Genomic DNA, 24,007 nt, shown 5'->3' with positions numbered 1-24,007 from the left:
TCTCTCTGTCCTTCAAAATTCTCAAAACAAATGAAACTCTGTACAAGAAATATTACAAAATTCCATACAATCATACAGTGCATTTAAAGGAGGAGAGGATGGTAGATGAATCAGATTAGTCAGTAAAAGAAAGTTAAATAAGTCAAAAATAGTTGAAAATCCCTGATCTATCACTGTCCTATAAGACCACAATGTTTACAGAATGAAAGAAACAATCTGAAAAATAAAGCTTTACTTTAGGGGAAAACCTTGTGTAGTCATCAAAACAATATTATCTTTGCGGAATTTCACAAATGAAGAGTATACTGCTGTATCAATTATTCTCTTGCCTAAACGAACAAGTGTGAAAATTACTATGGAAAGTTACTCTTTTGTACTATATTTCTACTCCATATGAAAGATGGCTTCAAAGAGACAGGCAGCATCCAATAGAGAACCAATGTTTATTTTCCAGGAGACTGTGAGATCCCTCAGGTTTGGTCTCATATGTGTAAGGCCCTTGTATATCAAGGGAAAACACCCCCTCCCAATTCTCCAGAGTCATGCAAAATTGCCACAAAGCTCCTTTGATGGGTGTATACTACAGAGCCTATCTGATATAGATAAAAATTAAAAGGACTGTTACCCTAATCTGGTTCATACCTAAAAAGAGGTGCAAGGATATACGGCCTAAGGGATCATAATTTATAATCAAGCAATGAATATCTTCCCTCCTGGCTGATAGGACACTTTCTAACTCCTGAACAGACCTTCCCACTACTTCCTAATTCTATCTCCTGAGAGGCCTAGCTCAACACCTCAAACTGCAAACGTGGCCAGTGTCCTACTTTTGAAAATTTAAGAAAGCTAGCTTCCCAGTCTTAAATTAGCCTCTGCAGTATTCCTATCCAAGAGTGTTCTTTCTTTCCTTGGATAGCACCAGAAAAATAAAAGGGATTGTACCAACCGAGAACTAAGGAAGGACCCCACATTAGCTCAGGAACATCTGCTGAGCCACAGCTGTACACAAGTCTCCCTGGTAAGCACCCTCGTGGCAGAGATGAGCCAGGGCAACTAAAGGGCAGTGAGACTGAGAACTACTGGAATTTGAGGCACGGGCAGATGCTATGAATGCAGAAAAAAGAGTGTTTACTACGGAGCAGGAGACGGCAGGAACTCTGGAGAAACTGCTGAGCTCAGTAGGACTTCAAAAGGCAGGGAATAAAGACACAGACCTACTAGAGAATGGACTTGAGGACACGGGGAGGGGGAAGGGTAAGCTGGGACGAAGTGAGAGAGTGGCATGGGCTTATATATACTATAAGTAAATGTAAAATAGATAGCTAGTGGGAAGCAGGCAAATAGCACAGGGAGATCAGCTCGGTGCTTTGTGACCACCTAGAGGGGTGGGATAGGGAGGGTGGGAGGGAGGGAGACGCAAGAGGGAAGAGATATGGGGATATATGTATATGTATAACTGATTCACTTTGTTATAAAGCAGAAACTAACACACCATTGTAAAGCAATTATATTCCAATAAAGATGTTTAAAAAAAAAAAAAAAAAGGCAGGGAAGGGCAGGGACAGCACTCCAAAGAGAAGGAACAACATGTGCAAGGCCTGAAAGTCCTTGGCCTCCTTGTAGAGATAATAGCAGCGCGCGTGACCGAAATCGGGCCCAGAGAGCAAGAAATGAGTTTCACATGAGGTCCAAAAGCTCAATCAGGACTAGAAACTGAAAGGCAAGAAACACCTTACCAAAGGGTGCAAAATTTAGAGCACAGGTAAGGGTGGGGTGGGGAGGGAGGGGAGGTGGTCCAATCCTGAGGGCTTTAGATGCCTTTACCTAATGATGCTGGGAACTTGAGTGGTCCAAGTTACTGTCATTACTAAACAAAACCCCAGGCTTTCCAGTAGCTATGGTTCAATTACGAAATGAGGGCAGGACCTGAGGTGGGGAAGGGGAGAGCAGGAAAGCCAGATGACCCTATGATGCTTATGATTTTTAATTAGGCGTCATCAGGAAAGGTTCTAAATGGAGAAAGTTGTCTCCGTCAGGGTAGATTTAGCGTGTGCCCCACAGTACTCCTAATTCTCACAGGAATTTAGGCAAAATTTGCCTAACACACAGTCACTGCTAAACCACTGTGATTCGCCTCACCCCACGGCTATAATCCCTAATTTACGAATCAGATTTTCAACCTGATCCAGTTTCTTCCTGATTAAACATTCCAAGTCTATGAAAAGTCTCTCTAAAAGGGTTTCAGAACAATAAGAATGCTGAAAAAATCTCCTGTGTCTCAAAAGGTTTACTGGAAAAGATTATGAGCACGGCCTGAACGTTATCAGAGAGGGGGGCTGCCGAACTTTTTAGTGGTAACCCGAAAGGTCACGGAGCTGGAGAGGAAGGTTGGGAGCTTTCCCTCGTGGGCACAGCACCACAAAATGAGACTGTCCGCTAGGCCCTCTCTTGAAGTTACCTGCACTAAGTGAAATGCTAGCCCTGCATCCATCGCCCAACCCAATTGAGGGGGTCTAGACAATGGTACAAGATACCAGGCAGCATAATAAGTAGCTAGCTACAGAAACCTCTCATTTTACCTACGATCCTCATAAGTACAACGTTTTTGTGTGTCCAAGCCCACTGATTGACGTGTGCCCAGGAGGAATGAAAATTTACCAACTCCACAGGATTGCTACCTGAAGCGAGCTCATCGCCCGTGTTCCTCTCTCAGTGTTCTTATCCACGCCAGGTCTTCAGTATAGCCACGAGGATCTCGGTCTAAGGAATCGCAACTTGGAGAACTTCTGACATTTAACTTAATCCCCTTTGGATCCACTCAAGGAAAACTTTAGAACAACTTCTGCTCCAGGAGTCTTTCAGGAGCAAGACACATCATCAGGTGACCCATGCAAAGGCTCAGGACAAACACCAGTAAGGGTACAATGCCAAGGACACTGTTTTTCAAAGGGCATGTGTACCTTTATATAATCTTTTCAATCTTTTTTTTTTTTTTTAATGCTCACAGGTTTTCAGGTTTCAGTCCCCTAGGGATATGAAAGATCTTTAGAAAGATCATCTTCTTCCTTATTATATTCAAATTAGTTTTTCTCTTTTGGGGGGCTTACCAAAAAAGTAACAGAAAGGTGCTTTTCAGACCAGCCTTGTGAGTGTGAACTCTGGGTCAATCCACCGGTCAGGGACTTTGTGCAAGTTTAAAGTGCTTTGACCAGATGGCTTCAGAAAAGGCTGAAAACGGGAAAGGCTCAGCAGAACAAACTGGTAAAACTTCTTCAACAAGTCCTCTTTAACACTATCATATAATTTGAACTGCTGCTAAGGTACATACACTTACTGTGAACTACTTATAAAAAATAAGAGGTTAAAGTTTAGTCAACTGTTCACATGCCCTTTTTTTGTTCAAAAAAAAAAAAAGATACTATAGGGGGTAGGTCCTAAAAGTCCATATGCGTTTTATAGAAGAAGTCTTGAGTTCTATAACTTACTTTAAGATTTACCATCAATAATAATTCTACATACTATATCCAAAGTATACTCAGTTCTTTTTTTAACCTAGTGACATATACTTTATTTTTTCTTTTTATTATTTTATTTTTTTATTGAAGTTTAGTTGATTTACAATGTTGTGTTAGTTTCAGGTGTAGAGCAAAGTGATTCAGTTTTTATATATAGATATATAGATATAGATATTCTTTTTCAGACTTTTTCCCTCATAGGTTATTACAAAATACTGAGTAGAGTTCCCTGTGCTATACAGTAAGTCCTTGCTGGTTATCTATTTTATACACAGTAGTGTGTATATGTTAATCCTAAACTCCTAATTTATCCCTCTACCCTTTTCCCCTTTGGTAACCCTAAGTTTGTTTTCAATGTCTGTGGATCTACTCAGTTCTTTATAAAGAGAATGATTTAAAACTACTAGCTTCAGGGCTTCATCATTTACTGCATGAGTAAATGCTTTAGCACCCTCTGCTGGCCACTTGTTACATACAGTCAGTTCCCAACTTATCTCCCCAACAGGCAACTACCTTTCACAGGTCAAATGGTGGCTACAGCAAAAGCCACCCCATCCTTCCTTGAAAGCCACCTGCAACAGCTGAGCCAGAAGCCACCGCCACAAAAGGAAAGGATGAATCCCGAAGTGCTCTCCTGCCACCACCTGTTCATGAGTCCTACTGTCGCTGGCAGATTTCACAAACACCACCTGTGGCCCCTGCCTTGTCTGATCTGCACCCACCTCCAGTAACCAACCCCAGCCTCATTTCCACACACACAGATTCTTCTATGGGTTGGGCCCATGTCACTCTCCCGCTGTCTGCTTCATCTAGCCAGCTCCGGTGGGATGGGGATGTCTGGAGAGAAGAGCTCACCTATTGGGTATCAGGTGGGTAAACAGAGGACAGAAAGAAGAGCCTGAGAGGCATGTTTTCCCCCACAAGCTCACAGATATGCTGCCAATCAGCTTCCTGCCCTTGGGTGTATATTAGCCAGATTGGGGGAAGGGGGTGCCAGAAGAGAACTTCTCCTTTCCCAGAACCTCATGACAAAGCAGCTTCTCCTAATTTTCCACGGTCCCCGAGAGAAAGCAAGCCTCCTTTAGGAGGATCGAACACAGGTAACCTGAACCCTGTAAGTTCTCATTATCTGGCCCACTTTCTTTTAGAAAGGTAAAAAAATTAGAGTCAGCATGGTAGTCATTATTCAATAACAGAAGCAAAGGACAGGAGAGGAGATAGAAATATAAAAGGTAGAGAGTTTCTTCACTCCCAAGTCTTGCTAGATCAAGCTACTGTTCACTGTTTATTACTGATTAATAAATGCTGGCTGGTTTGACATCAAGCATCTATTCTTCAGAAGAGCATGTTGTAAAGGACTAAAAAGTAATTCCTGCCATCAAAGAGCTCACGATTTGATTGCAAAGACCAAACAAGTCAAAGGAAGTAATTACAAAGTAACAAAGTATCATAACCTTTAGTAAAAAATATATATGGGAAATTCCATAAATATATATACACACACACAAAGTCCCCCTCTCTTTCTCATGTATAAAAAAATGATCATCAAAATATTAATAATGGACTTCCCTGGTGGTGCAGTGGTTAAGAATCCGCCTGCCAATGCAGGGGACACGGGTTCAAGCCCTGGTCCGGGAAGATCCCACATGCTGCGGAGCAACTAAGCCTGTGCACCACAACTACTGAGCCTGCTCTCTGGAGCCCACAAGTCACAACTACTGAAGCCTGCACGCCTAGAGCCCATGTTCCGCAATAAGAGAAGCCACCGCAATGAGAAGCCCGCGTACCACAACGAAGAGTAGCCCCGGCTCGCCACAGCTAGAGAAAGCCCACGCGCAGCAAGGAAGACCCAACACAGCCAAAGATAAATAAATAAATAAATAAAATTTTTAAAATAATAAATAAAATTTTTAAAATATATATTAATAATGGTCACTCTGGTAGAACTTCCAATTTGTACTTTTTTCCTTCATATTTTTCAGTGCTGTTTGGATTTCCTACAATAGAAATGTAGTATCTTAACAAAGAGAACAGAAATAAATTAAAAAACAATTATCAAGGGTGTAAACAAAGCAAACTGCTTACAAATATAATACTGTACACAGAATATGATCTATGAACATAGATAATAATACACAGAAAAAAAGACTGGAAGAAAATATACAAATTATTAATGACCGTTTTTGTGCAGGGGCCACAGTGATTTTGTCTTTTCTGCCTTTCATGTGCCTTCTCATTCTCTAGAAAGTAAATCAATCTTTACTTAAAGAAATGCAAACGTTAAACAATTATTCACCCTCGTTTTGAAGTATCATTAGTAAAAGTGCTTTATCGATAACCACTGACGTAATGACACACCTGGAATAAGTGCTGTGCTGATAAGGATATCCACCTCCTTGCACTGCTGAGCAAAGAGCTTCATTTCGGCCTCAATGAACTCTTTGGACATCTCCTTTGCATATCCTCCTTGTCCCTCACCAGATTCCTTCAAGGCCACCTCTAAGGGCTCAGCACCCAGAGACTTGAACTGCTCCAAAGCTGCGGCCCTGGTGATTATTGAAGGGAAAGCAGTGGTTATTTCAGGTCCTTAATACAGAAATCAGTATCATCATTTACATACACATTTTTAAGAAAACTCTACATATTCAAAAGTAGAAACTTTCTTTTGAGGTCTCTGACCAGACCGTTTGAATTTTTTTCTAAAGGCAGGTAACAACTTTATGATAATATTTTTTTCTGGGAAAAAAAAAAAAAAACTATAGGAAATTCCAACTCTTACTTAGTTAAGTTACAAAAGGAATTTCACTACTGCCAACTCCAGTCATCAATTACCTGAGTTTCTTGACAGTGGTCCCACTGTTGATGATGTGAGATCTGACCTACATTCAGATTTGACATCATTCAAATCACTCAGGTTGAGGTTTTCACTTGTAAATGTTCTGACTTAAACGGGGACTTTTCCCACATAAACGACTCTTTTACTTAGAAATATTGTTACAAAGTGATTTTTGCCCCTAGTCCTCGTTAAATTGTGTTTGAGAAAAGCGACCTATAAATGGCATAAATGGCAAAATGTGAAGAGCCAACACATTTAACTTATGTAAAAATACATTCAGTTTAAAAATAAATAAATAAATGCTAGCCAAGTTCTGTGTACTAGTTGGGAAACCAGAGCCAACAAAGCTCTCAGCTCTGTGGCGGACAGTGTTTAACTCACCAACATCCATCTCACTACAGTGAATTCCAAACCTCCCTAACGACAACAATCGCTCCAGGCACTTGTTAAAAATTCAAATTCCCAGGCCCCTTCCAAGACCCAGTGAATTACAATCTCCAGCAGAGGGGCCAGGAGCTCTATTTTCAGCAAGAGCTGTAGGTAATTCTTGCCGTAAGGGAAGTCTGGGAAACAGTGGACTGAGCCCATCAGTCCCCTGGCAACTGTCATGGTCGGGGAGCAGACACAAAGGTAGGATACAGAAGACAGGACAGAAAAGGTAAGACATGGATGAACAAGAGCTTCTCTCCGTTTCTGCGGACTTGAACAAGGAAGCTTGTAACCCAAATTGCCTGCGGAGGTCAACTTGTGACCACAGGGGGAATCAGCCAGAGCTGAGGACAGCAGAGAGGAGAGACAGAAGGAACCTGGTCCTGGATGGCACCGACCAGCGGCTGCCTCTAGCGTGAAAAGGGAGTCCTTTCCATGGATTTTCACTTCGGAGAGATAACACATTTTCTTATAGTTTAGGCCAATTTGAGTTGGTGTTATCCAAAGGGATACAGGTTTAAAAAGTTTTAGAAATGTCTATTTTTTTAATTAATTATTTATTTTTGGCTGCGTTGGGTCTTCATTGCTGCGCACGGGCTTTCTCTAGTTGTGGCGAGCGGGGGCTACTCTTCGTTGCAGTGCGCGGGCTTCTCGTTGCAGTGGCTTCTCTTGTTGTGGAGCACGGGCTCTAGGCGTGCGGGCTTCAGTAGTGGCAGCATGCAGGCTCACTAGTTGCAGCATGCGGGCCCTAGAGTGTGCTGGCTTCAGTAGTTGTGGCACGTGGGCTCAGTAGTTGTGGCTCACGGGCTCTAGAGCGCAGGCTCAGTAGTTGTGGCGCACGGGCTTAGTTGCTCCACAGCATGTGGGATCTTCCCGGACATGGATCAAACCCGTGTCCCCTGCATTGGCCGGCGGACTCTTAATCACTGTGCCACCAGGGAAGCCCCAAGTCACTGTATTTCTATACAATGAATCTTGTGCAGCCATTAAATATATTTGCAGATAAGTAAAGAGCTTCATGATCTACTGCTAAGTTAAAAAAAAGTAAAAAAGTAAGTTAAATAGTACTATTAGTAAAATTACATTTTTAATTAATGTGTAGAAAAGGGAACATATACTAAAATGTTAATAGTTATCTCTAGCAGGGTTGTAGGGTATTTTATTTTCACTTTTCGTACTTTTTTATATTTTTCTGAATTGGGAAAATAAGCATTTTTACAATCAGAAAGAAAGTAAACTGGATAAGTTATTAAACTGATTTATATTTCTTTTAATATTATGTAATATAGGGTTATTTATTCCTATTTCATATACTTACAATAAAGAACAAATAAAGCATAGAGCACAATGCCTGGAAGAGAGTAAGCGTTTAGTACAGGTATCTGAAAACTAAAGCTCTTGACCGGCCAATTGTTTTTGCAAATAAAGCTTTTTGGAATACACACCAAAAAAGGAAAGTAAAGACTTTATAAACTTTGTAATAGAGACAATAGGCAATGAGTGGAATTTCCTAGTTATTGTCTGAAAGAATTTAGAAAATCACACCCATATAATACCGCTAGGCAATGAGTTTTCCTTGCTTTTAGGGTGTTTAACTGAAAATAATACCATTCAGTTTTCCAACAAGAATTTATAATCAAGTGTGTTTTCCAACATATTTAGATTTCACATTTATAACATGATACTAACCCCCAGTCTCAAAATAGTGATTAGATTAACTAATGAGCTATAATTATAAGAAAAGCATTACATCAGATCAGCCACATCTTTCTTCACTGTATACTTGAGTTATCTTAATAAACTGTAAATAAAAATGAAGTTAAGCAACAGCTATATTCTAGCTGTCTACTCTCTACATAATCTAAACCAAAGACATCAACAAAACTTTTATAAATTCTCAGTAGTTAACCCAACACTGAGTTTCACATCATCTCCAAGTCAAATATATACACTTCCACTTTAATAGTATTGTCCACTACAATGAAAACTTGAACAACCTACTTTTGCCAGATTTGGGGGGTCTTCAATAACTTCACATCTGCAAACATTAAAAATTAAAAGCTAGGACTAATGACATACTTAACTGTGGCTATCCCTGGCTTGTGTCCTGGTTACTTCAGAAATGCCTTTTCTCATTTCAGCAAGACAGCATTTTATCAGCACATCACCCCTCTGAACTCCAGGTAAGCACTGTAAACCATATTCTATTGGAACAGCCTTTCCTCTGAAATGTCATATTCTTTTTAACTTTGAATGGTTGCATTTCTTTTTCATCATTCTATATTCAAGATTAGTAATGGTATTTTTCCTCTACTGACTTCAACGGATAATAACTAACTACATGTTTCAACCTTAAAAAAGTATTGGAACGCATAAATGATAACAATACTCAAAAAACACGTAATAAAAGCTAGTATCTGTGTCTTCTGAAATGAAGAACAATTTTAATTCAACTTCTCTTTACTTTAAAGAAATTCCAGGAAAATGTTGATGTGTCTGCTTTAAAGAAATATGCAATGAACATAATCAAGCACTTTCACCTGGCGGCTCTACTGCTGCCCAGTCAGCTTTATCTGCTTCCGTCTGTTCGATGCCGAGCACGTCCCTCACCCCCCACCCCAGTCTGCTCTCCAAGATGTCTCCCACACTACTCCCCTTCTTCACACTCACAAACATCTTTGTTCATGCCCTACCTAGTGACTAAACACATTCTGAGCAGAAATAAAACACAGCAGAGCAACACGGTAGAAAGTCAGGATACAGAGAACTCTGGTCCCATTGCTAATCTACATGAAAATACAAGACTGAGTGTGAGCAGTTCGTTTGCAATTTTTTAAAATTATTTCTGCTGTACTGGGCCTGAGTCCTTAAACTTTTTTTTTTCCACTAAGTAATACATTTTCACTTTGAGTTAACTTTGAACAAATGGATACACTTTTAAATGAAAAGAGCTTACAGAGCAGTTTCAGCGTGCTACTTCAATTTGCAAAAGGAAAGCATAACATCCACCTAAAACAAAACGTTTCTACCTTAACAGCAATCGCTAGTAAAGCCCTCACCTTGTGTCAAATCCCCGAACAATTGCACCCATCGACTTTGCTGCACCTGCAGAAGCCAGCCCAGCCACACCGCCACCGACTATCAGAATCTAGGAAAGAAGGCAGAACCCGTATGTTTTAAATAAAGTTCATGATCAACTGATTATGTAAAATCATCCGCTAGTAACTCTCAGGGCCGGGTACACAGTCAGCATGCAGTAATACACCAGGTGGTGCTGGTGGTGATGATCAGCCCTGAATAAATGTACTGTGTGGATAGGCTACTCTGTACCTGGACCACCGCTGTTTTTCGGGTTTTTTTTTTTTCTTATTTGCAGCACACAGGATCTTCCTTGCGGCACGTGGAACCTTTTGTTGCGGCGCACGGGCTCTTTGTTGCAGTGCAGGGGCTTCTCTCTAGTTGTGGTGCGCAGGCTCAGTATTTGCAGCACGCGGGTTCTCTAGATGTGGCTCACGGGCTCAGTAGTTGCCGCGCGCGGTCTTGGCTGCCCCGCGGCATGTGGGATCTTAGTTCCCCAACCAGGGATCGAACCCCCAAGTCCCTTGCATTGGAAGGTGGATTCTTTTTTTTTTTTGGAAGGAGGATTCTTAAACACTGGACCACCAGGAAATTCCCCCGGACCACCACTGTTTTAAAAAGTTTTTTGTTTTTTTTTTAAACAACAGCTCCTGTTTATTTTTTTATTTTTATTTATTTTATTTTATTTATGGCTGTGTTGGGTCTTCGTTTCTGTGAGAGGGCTTTCTCTAGTTGCGGCAAGTGGGGGCCACTCTTCATCGCGGTGCGCGGGCCTCTCACTATCGCGGCCTCTCTTGTTGCGGAGCACAGGCTCCAGACGCGCAGGCTCAGTAATTGTGGCTCACGGGCCTAGTCACTCCGCGGCATGTGGGATCCTCCCAGACCAGGGCTCGAACCCATGTCCCCTGCATTGGCAGGCAGATTCTCAACCACTGCGCCACCAGGGAAGCCCTTAAAAAGTTTTTTAAAGCTGATGGCAAAGGCCAAAAACTTCACTAAAGCTAGTGTGACTCTCAGCATCTCAGTGTAAAAGCTACATACAGCACCATCAGTGTTACATATGTTAAAGACTGACAGGTTCTTTCCCACACTATCAAAGCTACTTTTACTAATACTATATATTATAGTATTCTAGCTCCCTCTCCCCTCTCAAATTTTAAGGTTTTCTATGTTCATAAAATATCAAAATAAGTTTCAAAGACGGGTACAACTTTGGTGAAACACCTACTCCTATTTTGAGCTTCTAAGAGGAACAGCAGGTGACCAACCACCTAATTTTGATCCACTTTCAATGAATTGCACCTGAAATCCAAAGCAATGTAACTAATCTCCCTAACCAAGGAAGGATCAGAGCCAAGAAAATCATAGAATTCCTCAGAAACAAGAGTCTCCCCGCCTTCTAAGAAACAAACTAAGAACAATGTAATCTGGAATGGGCCTTCCAGAGAAAAGACCTATTATACTTCGCAGTCAAAAAAAAAAAAAAAAAAGCCACCCACAGAAACAGTGAAGTTTAAAAATTCCCACCCACCCCTCACGCCCACTTCTTCTGCCTCTTTAAGAAGACTAGGCTAGTGGAACTGTGCTCTGGTGACCCCTGGGCACTGTCTCAGAGATCGTGTGAATTGATCTAAATGGGAATGCTTTCTCTGGGGGGTCTACAAGAAAGGGGACAAAGAGGGACCAGAGGGAACAAGACGCTGCTGGGCTCCAAGGCACCAATCCCCACTCCACACACCGAAGCCCCACCACCACTAAAAAAAAAAAAAATGCAATTAAAATAAGTAAAAGTCATAGGACTGGGCCAAGTTATCCTGAATCAAGAAATAACAAAAGACCCCATAATTTAAAAGACAGAATCCATTCTTCAAAAAGGGAAGCGGGGCTGGAAATGGAGTTAATGATCCATCATGCCTACGTTATGAAGCTCCATAAAAATCACAAACGTACAGGGTTCCAGGAGGTTCTGGAAGCTTCCAGGAATGGTGTCCAAAGAGGGCATGGAAGCCCCACACCCCATCCCACATACCTTTCCCTAGTCATCTCTCTCAACAGGATGTTCATCTGCATCCTTTATCATAGGCCTTCCTAATAAACTGGTAAATAGGAAGTAAATTGTTTTCCTGAGCTCTGTGAGCACCTCTAGCAAATTAACTGAACCCAAGGGGGGTTGTGGGAACCTCTGACTTACGGTCAACAAGTCAGAAGCACAGGTGACAACCTAGACTTGTGACTGGCATCTGAAGGGGGGTGGGGACAGTCCTGTGGGCCTGAGTCCTTAACCTGTGAGATCTGATGCTATCCCCACGCAGATAGGTTCAGAATTAAGTGAAATTGTAGGGCACCCAGCTGGTGTCACAGAATTGCTTGGTGTGGGGAAAATCCCCACACATTTGGTGACTGGAAGTATCAGAAGTGAAGTGTTCTATATGAAAGTTAAGGAGAGACACAGGAGCAAGAGTGGAGTTTTTCCTAAACAATCCTAAATCAGACATTCCCTCATCTGCAAGAGGATCTGGGACTTCCCTGGTGGCGCAGTGGTTAAGAATCCGCCTGCCAGTGCAGCGGACATGGGTTCAAGCCCTGGTCTGGGAAGATCCCACATGCCGCGGAGCAACTAAGCCTGTGCGCCACAACTACTGAGCGTGCGTTCTAGAGCCCGCAAGCCACAACTACGGAGCCCACGTGCCACAACTACTGAAGCCTGCTGCGCCTAGAGCCTGTGCTCTGCAACAAGAGAAGCCACCACAATGAGAAGCCCGCGCACTGCAATGAAGAGTAGCCCCCGCTCGCCACAACTAGAGAAAGCCCATGCACAGCAATGAAGACCCAACACAGCCATATATAAATAAATAAATAAATTTTAAAAAAAAAAGAAAAAAGAGGATCTGAACTCTGTAACATGACCCATAAGAAAGGCCCCACATCATCCAGCCCCGACCTACCTTTCCAACATCATCTCAGATCACTCTCCACCTTGCTCACCACACTCGAAGACCAATGGCCTTCTTTACTCTCCTAGAAGCACTGAATTCTTTCCCATCACAGCACCTTTATATGTGCTGTTCCCTTGGCCTAGAATCCTGAACCCCGCTTTCTTTCTTCCCACCCTTTAGGTCCCAATCAAATGTCAGCGGTGCCTTCCCCATCACCCTAACTACAGTAGCTTGCTCCTATGACTCACCACCGTATCATGCTGTTCTTTTCTTTTATGTCTAAAATGATCTCCCATATGTGTCTGATGGTTTATTTATCTCCTCACTGTGGTCCCTACTATGTGTAAATTTCTGTGGCAGGGATTTTTTTGCCTTGTTCATGCCATATCCCCAGCTACTAGAACAGTGCCTGGCACGTCAAAAGCCATCAACCGATTGATTTTAGCTCATTCTAGACATGTAAGAACACACCATGTTTAAAGGAAACCCAAATAAAATATTATGCAAGCTACCTTTTTTTTTTTTTTTTTGGCCGTGCTGCACAGCATGGAGGATCTTAGTTCCCTGACCAGGGATCGAACCCACGCCCCCTGCAGTGGAAGCACGGAGTCTTAACCACTGGACCGCCAGGGAAGTCCCTAAGCAATCTACCTTGATAAGTCCATCTATTGTCCAATTCTTCAATATCAGGAAAGTGTTTCTGACATGTAACTAAAATCCCTTAAGCTGCAATTTAAATTTTCAGTAAAGAGAGTCACTTTTCCACCTTTTAAAAGCTGACTGATTCTCCTTCCTTTACACCTCTTGTCTTCTGTTTCACTTTTTAATCCCTTATACTAACAGCTTTCCTCTCACCTTCCAGACAGATTCTAACCAAAACTGAGTAGTGGATTTGTGCATCAAAGCATTCAGCCAGTTTAAGAACAGCAGCCAACTTCTGGCCACCATGAGGGCCAGACCTTTTCTTATGAGCCTGAGAAAGAAGTCAGATGTAATCACTTTACGTATCACACCTCTGTGTTGCTTGCTCATACTCTCTTGTTAAGTATTCTGGCCTCCACTTGAACCACGTGCCACTGTCTTCACCTGGTCTGTTTTTAAAGCCATGTATAAATAGATTTCTCAAAGCTGCTATTGTCTTTTTTTCATTTTTCCTAGGAGATTTATTTTGTGTGAGAGCTCTGGGTTGATATAACAAAGTAATTAAGAGCAGGAAGCACCAAGTAAACCTGCACCCTACAGAGTATACTCTGCAGATAGATGACAACGTTTAAGGTCCTGTTTCCTATACTTTGCTAAAAGGCTTACACTATTATTTAGGGTCCGTGGCCTCGAAGGGTCACAGCATAATCTATTCTTTCACCTAGCCACCACCACCTCTCATCAACTGCTCTTCTCTGCTCTCAATATAGATTAAAGAAACTGCACCCTTTCCCCCTGCCAAACACCCTGATTATACCACCTACTATTTCCTGTCCTCTTGACCCAAAATCTGGCAAAAAGTGAGAAAACCAAGTCTTTCCTGAGCCAATGTGTCACAATCATTGGGAAGTTGAGAATTTGCTGAATGTATCACGAGGCTTTTTAAACAATTACTAATAAACAAGTCATCCAAAATCGCTTTAAGAATTCAAGTTAGGGCTTCCCTGGTGGCGCAGTGGTTGAGAATCTGCCTGCCAATGCAGTGGACACGGGTTCGAGCCCTGGTCTGGGAAGATCCCACATGCCGCAGAGCAACTGGGCCCGTGAGCCACAACTACTGAGCCTGCGCGTCTGGAACCTGTGCTCCGCAACAAAGAGAGGCCTCGATAGTGAGAGGCCCGCGCACCGCGATGAAGAGTGCCCCCGCTCGCCGGAACTAGAGAAAGCCCTCGCACAGAAACGAAGACCCAACACAGCTAAAAATAAATAAATAAATTTAAAAAAAAAAAAAAAAAGAATTCAAGTTAGAGGGCTTCCCTGGTGGCGCACTGGTTGAGAATCTGCCTGCCAATGCAGGGAACACGGGTTCAAGCCCTGGTCCGGGAAGATCCCACATGCCGCGGAGCAACTAGGCCCGTGAGTCACAACTACTGAGCCTGCGCGTCTGGAGCCTGTGCTCCCAACAAGAGAGTCCGCGACAGTGAGAGGCCCGCGCACCGCGATGAAGAGTGGCCCCTGCTTGCCGCAACTGGAGAAAGCCCTTGCACAGAAACGAAGACCCAACACAGCCAAAAATAAATTAATTAATTAATTAATTTAAAAAAAAAAAAAAGAATTCAAGTTAGAAAGTGAAAAAACATTGAACTTCCAGAAATGTCAAAATTCATTGTTTTCAAGTAACCTGAAGTAGCTTTGAGGCTCTGCCATATATTTGTATATGATACGGACGTCATCATTTGCAAACAAAACATTCTTAAATAACTATTTAAAAACTATAATACTCTTGTCTAATTCATAGTATGAAGAAATATTAGTTTTACCTACCTTAGCTGGAGGAACTTTTCCAGCAGCTGTGATCTGACCAGTAAAAAAACGTCCAAAATGATTTGCCGCTAGTACAACAGCCTTGTAACTTAAGAAAATAGAAAAATAAATGGATAAATAATTCTATAAAATTAAAGAACTTAAGTTTATGTAGGAGAAATTATTAAAGAATAAGAATAATAGCTAACATTTTTATAGTGACTACTATCTGTCAAAAACAGTTCTAAGTGCTGTATATATGCTTACTCCTAATCTTCACAACAATCCTATGGATAAGTATAACTATTATCTTCATTTTATAGGTGAGGAAACAGACACACAGAGGTGAAGAGACTTGACTGAGGTCCCTCAGCTAGTAAATGGCAGAGCCAGACGTCTGACCCTGGCATGCTGCCTACAGAGGCACACTCTTACCCATGACGCTCTCTGACCTCTTCGTAATGAGCACTACAGAAGCTCGGTTGGGATACAAAAAAGAAATGAAGGGAAGACAAGAAAATGCTAACGATGTTTTTCTTTGGCAGCTGGGACTACAGATACTTCAAACTTTCTGTTTTACTTTATTGTCCAAATTTTCCTTGTTGACTGTGTAGTCTTTACATAATAGAGGAAAAAAATCTTTTAAATTAAAAAAAGTAGATTGGCTATATGCTTGTACATAATAAAATTCAAAATTCCAACCTCACAACAAAAAACACTTCCCTAATGGTTGAAACCATGGGATTTTGAGACAGAGTGACCTCAGTTCAAGTCCAAGTTCTATCACTAACTAGCTTTGTGACCTTGGGCAAATTTCTTTAGTTCTCTAATCCTTGGTTTTCTCATCTCTAAAATGGGAACAAAGAGTCTCTTAGTGTTGTGAGGACTAAATGAGATAATGCAGGTAAAGCCCTTATCATAAAACCTGTTACAATAAGTGCTTGGTAAATATGTTTTTAGCTAAAGAAACGCTCTATGTGTCAAAAACTAGTAATTTATACCACCTTTTCTTTAACAGGATGTTTTTATTACACTAATTTCATTTCCTATTACATTAGTTTCATTCTCATAGTATACTTAAAAGGCACTTTTGCACACTCTCAGTAACACACACTCTACCTTAACATTATGATACACAGATTAATATCATAATGCAAATATTATAATGATAAGATCCACCTGCTAGTTGACAAAAAAAACCTTTCCCTGGTCATATTTTTGTAAAATAATACTTGATATAATAATTAATGCAAAAGCATGGAACAGTTACCACTATTACTTTAAGTTAAATCATATTAGAGCAGAAAAGTATTTTAATGATTACATTATTTGTTAGTTCTGAATCCAAGTGATAGAAATTTTCAAAGGGCAAACGTGATAAAGATTCAAAGGTCACTATAAGGAATTAATTTTGGAATTAACGTTTTAAAAGATTCAGTTGTTATACTGGAAAAAAACAAAAACGAGACTGATTACACAGAAAATGTACAAGAAAACGTTGATAGTGGGAAAAGGTGATAAAAGTGGGCCTTTTTTTTGATGAAAGCAAAAAGGCTCAGAATGAACATCAGTGAACCAGAAGGAGCACGTCTTCACGGTAATACAGCTGTGTGTGTGAGTTAGGTAATGACTTATCACACATTGTATGGGTAAGTATACTAGATGATTCATCTCAAACTATGCCTTTTGCATATATCAGCTCAGGACGTAAGACAGTGATTCTTTAAGCTGTGTCCCTGGATCCCCAAAAGTTCAAATTTCAGCCAACTCTGGGGCCACTGTGGTTGGGATGGAGAACGGAGAGAGAATGTTTCTAGACATCCTTTCATCCCTCAATTCAATGAAGACCACTCTGTTCTTATTGGATTTGTTTATATTGCTTCATATTTCATTTGCTCAAAAGATTCTGCAGCTGAAAACCACTGATCTAGAGCTACTGGTTGGGATAACCTTTCACACATGTGCATTTCACATGACAAAAATCAACAGTGCCCTTAAAACTTTACGTTGTACATTTCCTATATAAAATTTTAAGTCCCACATTGCATAACTCTTCCAAAACTAAATAAATATGACAAAAGTTTATTTTGTCCCTTAGTATTAATTCACATCACAAGAAATATCTTCAAACCAACCACTTGCCATATTACATAAGGACAACAAAATGTGTTGTTAACTTGTCATTTTTGTTTACTGCATCTCATTTATATCAAATGTGAACAAGGTGAAACCCAAAGTAGAATCTGTGGCACATTTGATATGCTACATCTAAGATATGAAACCTAAGAAAACTTTCAGTTCGTGTGTTAGCTTTAAGAGTCTATTCAGGTTAGTCTTTTTTCATGCACCGTTTTATTTTTTAAACATTTTCATTTGTCGGTGCCTCATTCATATTAGCAATTTGTCACTACTAATAGTTTTCATGCTTAAAATCTAATTCAACAGGTTTCTTAGATGAGCTGATTTCATAAGCATCATCTGACTTCCAGATTTTTCCCACTCTCCAGGCAGAGTCAGCAATACACTGTACTCACATAGCTATTCCTATCCCTGCCCCGTGGCAGGCATGGTTACTCAGTCACAGCCACATTCCTCTGAGCTGATTGGGCCTTGGAATTCTTTTATACACAGTGGTCCAGGCAATCAATGGGGAATGCATTAGTGCTGGTGGGCGAATGAAGTTTATTGCCATCTTGGCCATAGTTAGCCCTCAGTTATCAATATGGGTTTTGACACCAGATGAAACTTCCTCAAGTGCACGCATTTTCCCTATTCATTAAATATTTTATGAATTTACCTACGTAAAACCTAATTAAAATGGTAAATCTACCAATATGTATATATTAGATTGAACCATATGAAACTGCTAATATCCAACCATTTTTGACCCTATGACAACAGCAATTTATGTTAACTAAACTTATTGTGGTAATAATTTCACTATATATAATATATATAGCAAATCATTGTTTACACCTTAAACTTACACAATGTTCTATGTCAGTCATACTGTAATAAAACTGAGGAAAAAAACAGTAATTTCAACCTAATATATACATAAATATACACATATATACACACACACACATGAAATACAGTGTATCCCTGTTAAAGAACAGATAAATTCCAAAGAACAAAATTTGGGACATTATGTATTCAGAAGTCAGAAGTACTTTCTTAGCATAGACTCAGAAGCCTTATAATTAGTAAACTAAAAATAAGACTTTCTACATTGCACCCTTTCCCTTTCTCATCCTTTATGACTAACAGTCTGAAAAACAGTACTAGATCTATGTGAATTTTAAATCATTTGTTCTAAATTGTTATCACTACCCTTGCTATCGACTTCAGTAAAATATGAGTTTATTAAGGTTTTTGGATAATTAGAAATTACTAACACTGTGGTTTACTTACCATACAGTTTTTCATGAAAACAGATATTAAGATATTGCATTTCATTAAAAAAAAAGTCATTTCCTTTGGTGGAAGGAAATACTACTTCCCTTCTCCCCATGAAGATTAAAAAGTAGTGTACAATAGCATGCAAAGTGAAGAGTCATTTCCCACTGATGACTGTGAAACAATACAAGTCTTAAAAATAATTTAAGTGCACTCTCAGAAGGCTGCAATCTCCAACAATCATTACAAGTAAAATCATTGTAAGAGAGAAGAGCTACAGTGAGAGTATTTCTATAGCACCATTGTGCTTTTGTTCAGCGGGAATGGAAAAGAATCAACCTACCCAGCAATGTTGGCCATGGAGCTTAGCGCATCGTATCCCTGAGCAATTGTGACTCTTGGAACCTGGTCCATCGCCAGAACTGTAGTTTTCCTTTTGGAAAGCTTATTTAGCAAGTCTGGATTTTGGGTTGGGTAAATAAAACTAATCAGTGTTCCCGATGTTTTTAAAAGGTCAGCTTCATGAACACCTAACGTTGGGTTAAGCATAGGGGCTCGCACCTAAGAAAAAAGTCATCACCAATTAAAAATGTAAATGCCTTTATAATATTTTTAAGTAAACAAAACAATTAAAATAATATGCCATGATTGAAATAACACTCCAGAAGTAATCTCTCAGCAATAAATTTCTGACTCAATTCCTAAACAAAATAAAGCACACAAAGATCTATGCCACCTATCGTCTCACTGAACCTATGACCTGGTCTGAGTAAGGAGCACACATACCTGGAGATAGGGTTGGGACAGGTTTGATAATGACAGGTAGAGCAGTAAAAAAATATGTAGGTTCTACAACAAACCTGTTCTCCCAAAATCTATTACTCTGGTAAAATTAAGACACATTAGAATAAACAGGCAGGAAGTTTTTGTTGTGTGTTCAAAGATTCAATTATTATTAATTTTGGCAAGCACAAACATTTGGAGTGGTGAGAAGTTAAGAACAACATAAACTAAACTATCCATGGTAATATGTATCAATTTATGTCACCTTAAAATTCCACAAGAATATTTATAGATGAACACAACTCAAACTAGTAGCCTTACTGAATTGGGTTTAAGCAAAAAGCTACAATATATTCTGTTAAGTATCAGTCAATGAACACACACTGCACATGCTTGAAAGTTTCAAACGTCCACTTTTTCAAGCCAAATTTTTTAAAATTCCATTTAAAAAGGTGTTTTAAAATGTGTTTCACATCCCTGTTTAAAATCAATCTTAAAGTATATCATTTCATTAGCTCCCAATTTGCAGCAGTAGTGCTTTTAGGCTAGTAAGCACAGAAAAAAAAAAACAGCTCTGAGACTTATGTTTTAAAAGGAAATAGAAACACAAACACTGGGTCAATACTGTCATTTCACAGCATTTCATCTCAATTTACCTATGAGACACCTTTATCTGCTATTCCCATTTCAGTTGTTGATCTGGTGCTGCATGTGATTTTAGGTTCTGGACTTTAATTAAGACTCTCTGACAAGGTCTATTTTTCCTCAGTGAGAATCTATAATATAGATTTAATAAAAATTAGAGGACAACTTTGAATTAATTCTCCTGGCCCCTATCAAATGCTCAGCTGAGACTGTTGACATCTGAGTGAGTTAAGCCACTAGAATGTTTCCCTGAAGGTGCTTTTCGGGTCACTAGCTCCTCAGGATATTAACAGACTTGACTCAAAAAAGAGACCCTAAGATCAAGTAGTTTATTAGTACAAGTATAAGGTTACTTAAGTTTTTATATTGTAGGATTTCTCAGTGCATTTAACATGCTCATACACGTTGTGAATCCCTAAAAGGAACACAGAGCATTTCTAAAACTTATGTGCACCCTACTAATCCTTTTTTGTGGGACATCTCAAAAGGTTTTGGCCACTAGAACATACATTAGAATGGATTATACTCATTTTTCTATTTTCTCTAAGCTCTTTTATTATACCAAGTTACATTACCAAGTATTACTATACCTAAACACTTAAAAACTTAAACTGAATTACTATTTATCTCCATATCATATTGTTATTAATTTTCTATAGAAGAAAAGTTTTGTGTCTCTGCAAAAAAAACACTATTTAAGACCCTATCAAGTTATTCAGTGGACTGTATGTTAAAAAAAACTATGTTATTGATTCCCCTTTAGAAATTAATGTAGAAAAAAAGCGGGTCTATCCTGAAAAAGTAAGAAGCTTATTTTAACCAGATAATCATGCTTATTTAGTCCATACTTCCTTACTTGCCTTGGTTACAGAAGGCTTAGGATTTAAGTTAATGTTCAGATACAGTCTCTCTTCTTTTCTCTACATGATTTTTTACTTAAGATTTTATTTGTAAAGCTCTTTAGCATATAGACCTCTATTACACATTACCTTAGGACCTTTTATTAAAGCAGGTAAGGCTGCTCTAAGCCCAACATTGCTTTTTCCAGAATAGTCTTCCCTCTCTAGAAATAGTACCTAAGTCGTTAAATCACTGTTCCTTCAAGGTATCAGGAACATACCTGTAGATCATTCTACATTCGGTCCCAGGAGGAGTTCCATGCCTCCTTTCCATTCTAGAAGCAGTTAAACACTCACCTGAGGGTACTGTGGACACATAGGAACCATGTACCGCAAATTTTCCCTAGGCAATAAGAAGGGAATTTTCACATAGCAAATGTAAAAAGGAAGATCACTTCTTCTTTTCTCATGGTTAAATATAGGTCACATTGCCTGATAAAAGTTCTACTGGAATATGAAGAATATTCACAACATGCAACCATTTCTTTGAGAAAAAAAGCATCATTTAAAAGTATGAAAAACTATAAGCATAGAAGAGGTAATTTAATCTTTCTACTAGAAGATTTAGAAAAGTCAGCATGCCATAAATGGAAGGGGGAAAGGAATAATTACTTTGACCACCAAATCAGAAGCCAGCACTTCCTTCACCCCTTGGATCTGGGCACCTGCTGCTCTGTAGTGATCATCTGAGAACTTGGAAGCTTCGCCAGCACCCGATTCCACAACAGTATTAAAACCCTGCTTGACCAAGGCCTGAACGCCAGCAGGAGACAATGCCACTCGCTTCTCATTTTGGAAAATCTCTTTGGGGACCCCAATAGTCAGTTGCTTATATGGAATTCCTACAACAAAGAGAAAAAAAAAATTTGGTAAATAACAACACCAAAAGTCAGTGTTTTAATAATACGGTTCAGAAAACAGAAATGGGCAGTCTGTTCAAAATATGCTGCACATACAGGTTGCTGTTCAGAATGATGTTCCTGATTCATACTCATAATTTTTTGACTTTGTTTGATAAGATGACTGGAAATTTTTATACCTACTCTCCTGAAAATCCTAAATATTTTATTTAACCAAATGGCTCTCTTCAAGGTCTGTAACTAGCTTAGTTTATTCTTAGGGAAAAGTACGTTGAAAGGCCACTCAACAGGCTAACCCCACGCATCTAACTAACCCTCTCAGGTTTATAGTCTCCTGGTCTTTACCTTTAAGGAAGACAGAAGTAATTAACTATTTTGAAAAACAATCCTACACTAGACACTTTGATGGCCTGCCACACCCAAAGTCCTTTTCTTGGCAATTTGGCCACAGGCAATTCTTCATAGATTTCCAAGTGTTGTATCTTAAGACCTTCCATCCTTGGCCACAACTGATTAGACCAGGGGTCGGCAGCTGGATCAGAGATAACAGTCTACAGGCCAGACCTAAGGAAAACCAGCAGCCCATGAGATGACTTATACAGGAACTCTGCCCGAGGACACTCCATGTTGGCCAATGACTATCCAACCCAATCAGGTTCTCTCAGAGGGAGTTTGGATGCAAGACCCACCAAAAAGGACAAAGAGAGTAGAATGGTGCAGCAGCTATTCATAAACACAGCCATGAGATAATCAAAGGGAGGTCAGCAGCCACAGTGGTAGAAACATCATTAGTGGACATGCAGAGGAGTCATGGCTATGAAATTCAGAATAACATCCCACTTTTCCAAGAAGTAGATGAAGGGTTTCCTGGGCTCCCATACTTCCCAAGAATCCATAAAAATAAACCCTCATCACAAAATATAACCTGATGTGATTGTGTTGCCTGTAACACAAAAGAACCTGTATAACACAAGAGTTAAATTATTTATATATGGTTCAGACCAGACTTAGCTAAAGTAGACTAGTTTCTTCTGTTGTTTTACTCAATATATGGACACAAACAGATATTTTTTTTTAATGAAGAGCGTCTGCTTCTATATAAGTTTTACTAAAGTTTAGAAAAGCCACTCTAGCAATCTAAACTCTGAATACATATAATAAAAAAATAAATCAAATTATCTCTACAGAGTAATTTATTGAGACCTTAGAGAGACTAAATCAACCTAAAATAGCTGCATTTGGACATACAGTCTTAGATCCCACACTGTTTAAGCAGTAATAATTGATAGTAAGCCAAAGGCAAACATATGCTGAATCTTGCTCTCTACTTAAAAGAGAGGGAGGAAAATAATTGAAAGCTGGCAAATATCTTGAATTAATGTGCAAAATTAAATTACATAAACTTATCTGGAGTTCACTTATCTGACAACCTCAAATTATCTAGGTCCTACATATAAGCCAAGGAAGCTACCAAAGACAAATGAAGTCATATCAAAAGGATTTAGGATCCAACCACAAAGGGCTTCTGCTGGCCAAATATGAGCCAATTTGAGCATCAAAAGGATAATTAATTGCAATGTAGTAAAATACATCTATAAAGATGTTAAAATCCATGAGTTCAGGATAATAATAAATATTTCAAAATTCAAAAAATAAAATATTCAGAAGATAAATATTTTCTAAAAGCTTCACTGGTCAACTCTGGAGAAAGTAAGGTGTGGTAGGCAGAATCATGGTCTCCCAAATATATCCATGTCCTAATCCTCAGAACCCAATACATGGCAAAGGAGAATTAAGGTAGCAGATGGAATTAAGGTTGTTAATCCGCTGACCTTGAAACAGGGAGAATATCCTGGATTATTTGGGTGGGCCCGATGTAATCACATGGGTCCTTAAATGTGGAGGAAGGGAGCAGAAGAATCAGAGTCAAAGAATAATTTGAAGACGCTATCCTGCTGGATTGGAAGGCGGAGGAAGAGGCCATGCGCCAAGGAATGCAGGCAGTCCCCAGAAGCTGGAAAAGGCAAGGAAACAGATTCTCCCCTAGAGCCTGTGGAAGTGAGAACCATTTCAGACTTTGGCCTCCAGAAGTGTAAAATAATAAATTTGTGTTATATGAAGCCAGTAAGTTTGTGATCATCTGTTACAGCAGAAGTAGAAAATGTATACATAAGAAAACGAA

General features: G+C 39.7%; 1 protein-coding gene across 5 annotated transcripts in view; it reads right to left on the bottom strand.

Moving 5' to 3' along the window:
* The window catches only part of NNT (nicotinamide nucleotide transhydrogenase), a 96,332-nt gene that overhangs the window by 58,718 nt on the left and 13,607 nt on the right, over nt 1-24,007 (bottom strand). For all 5 annotated transcript variants that reach the window (XM_082382210.1, XM_082382206.1, XM_082382209.1 and 2 more), the window contains 5 exons: nt 21,578-21,807; nt 18,982-19,199; nt 15,261-15,348; nt 9,840-9,928; nt 5,874-6,061 (listed from right to left, as the gene is read on the bottom strand). In XM_082382210.1, coding sequence (XP_082238336.1) covers nt 5,874-6,061; nt 9,840-9,928; nt 15,261-15,348; nt 18,982-19,199; nt 21,578-21,807 — 813 coding nt within the window. The remainder of the gene's footprint in view (nt 1-5,873; nt 6,062-9,839; nt 9,929-15,260; nt 15,349-18,981; nt 19,200-21,577; nt 21,808-24,007) is intronic.

Source organism: Balaenoptera borealis (assembly GCF_965194805.1).
Source record: "Balaenoptera borealis genome assembly, chromosome: 2".
Lineage (NCBI taxonomy): Eukaryota > Metazoa > Chordata > Mammalia > Artiodactyla > Balaenopteridae > Balaenoptera > Balaenoptera borealis.
The sequence above is the reverse complement of the archived record's forward strand: the minus strand, read 5'-3'. Positions and strand labels throughout refer to the sequence as shown.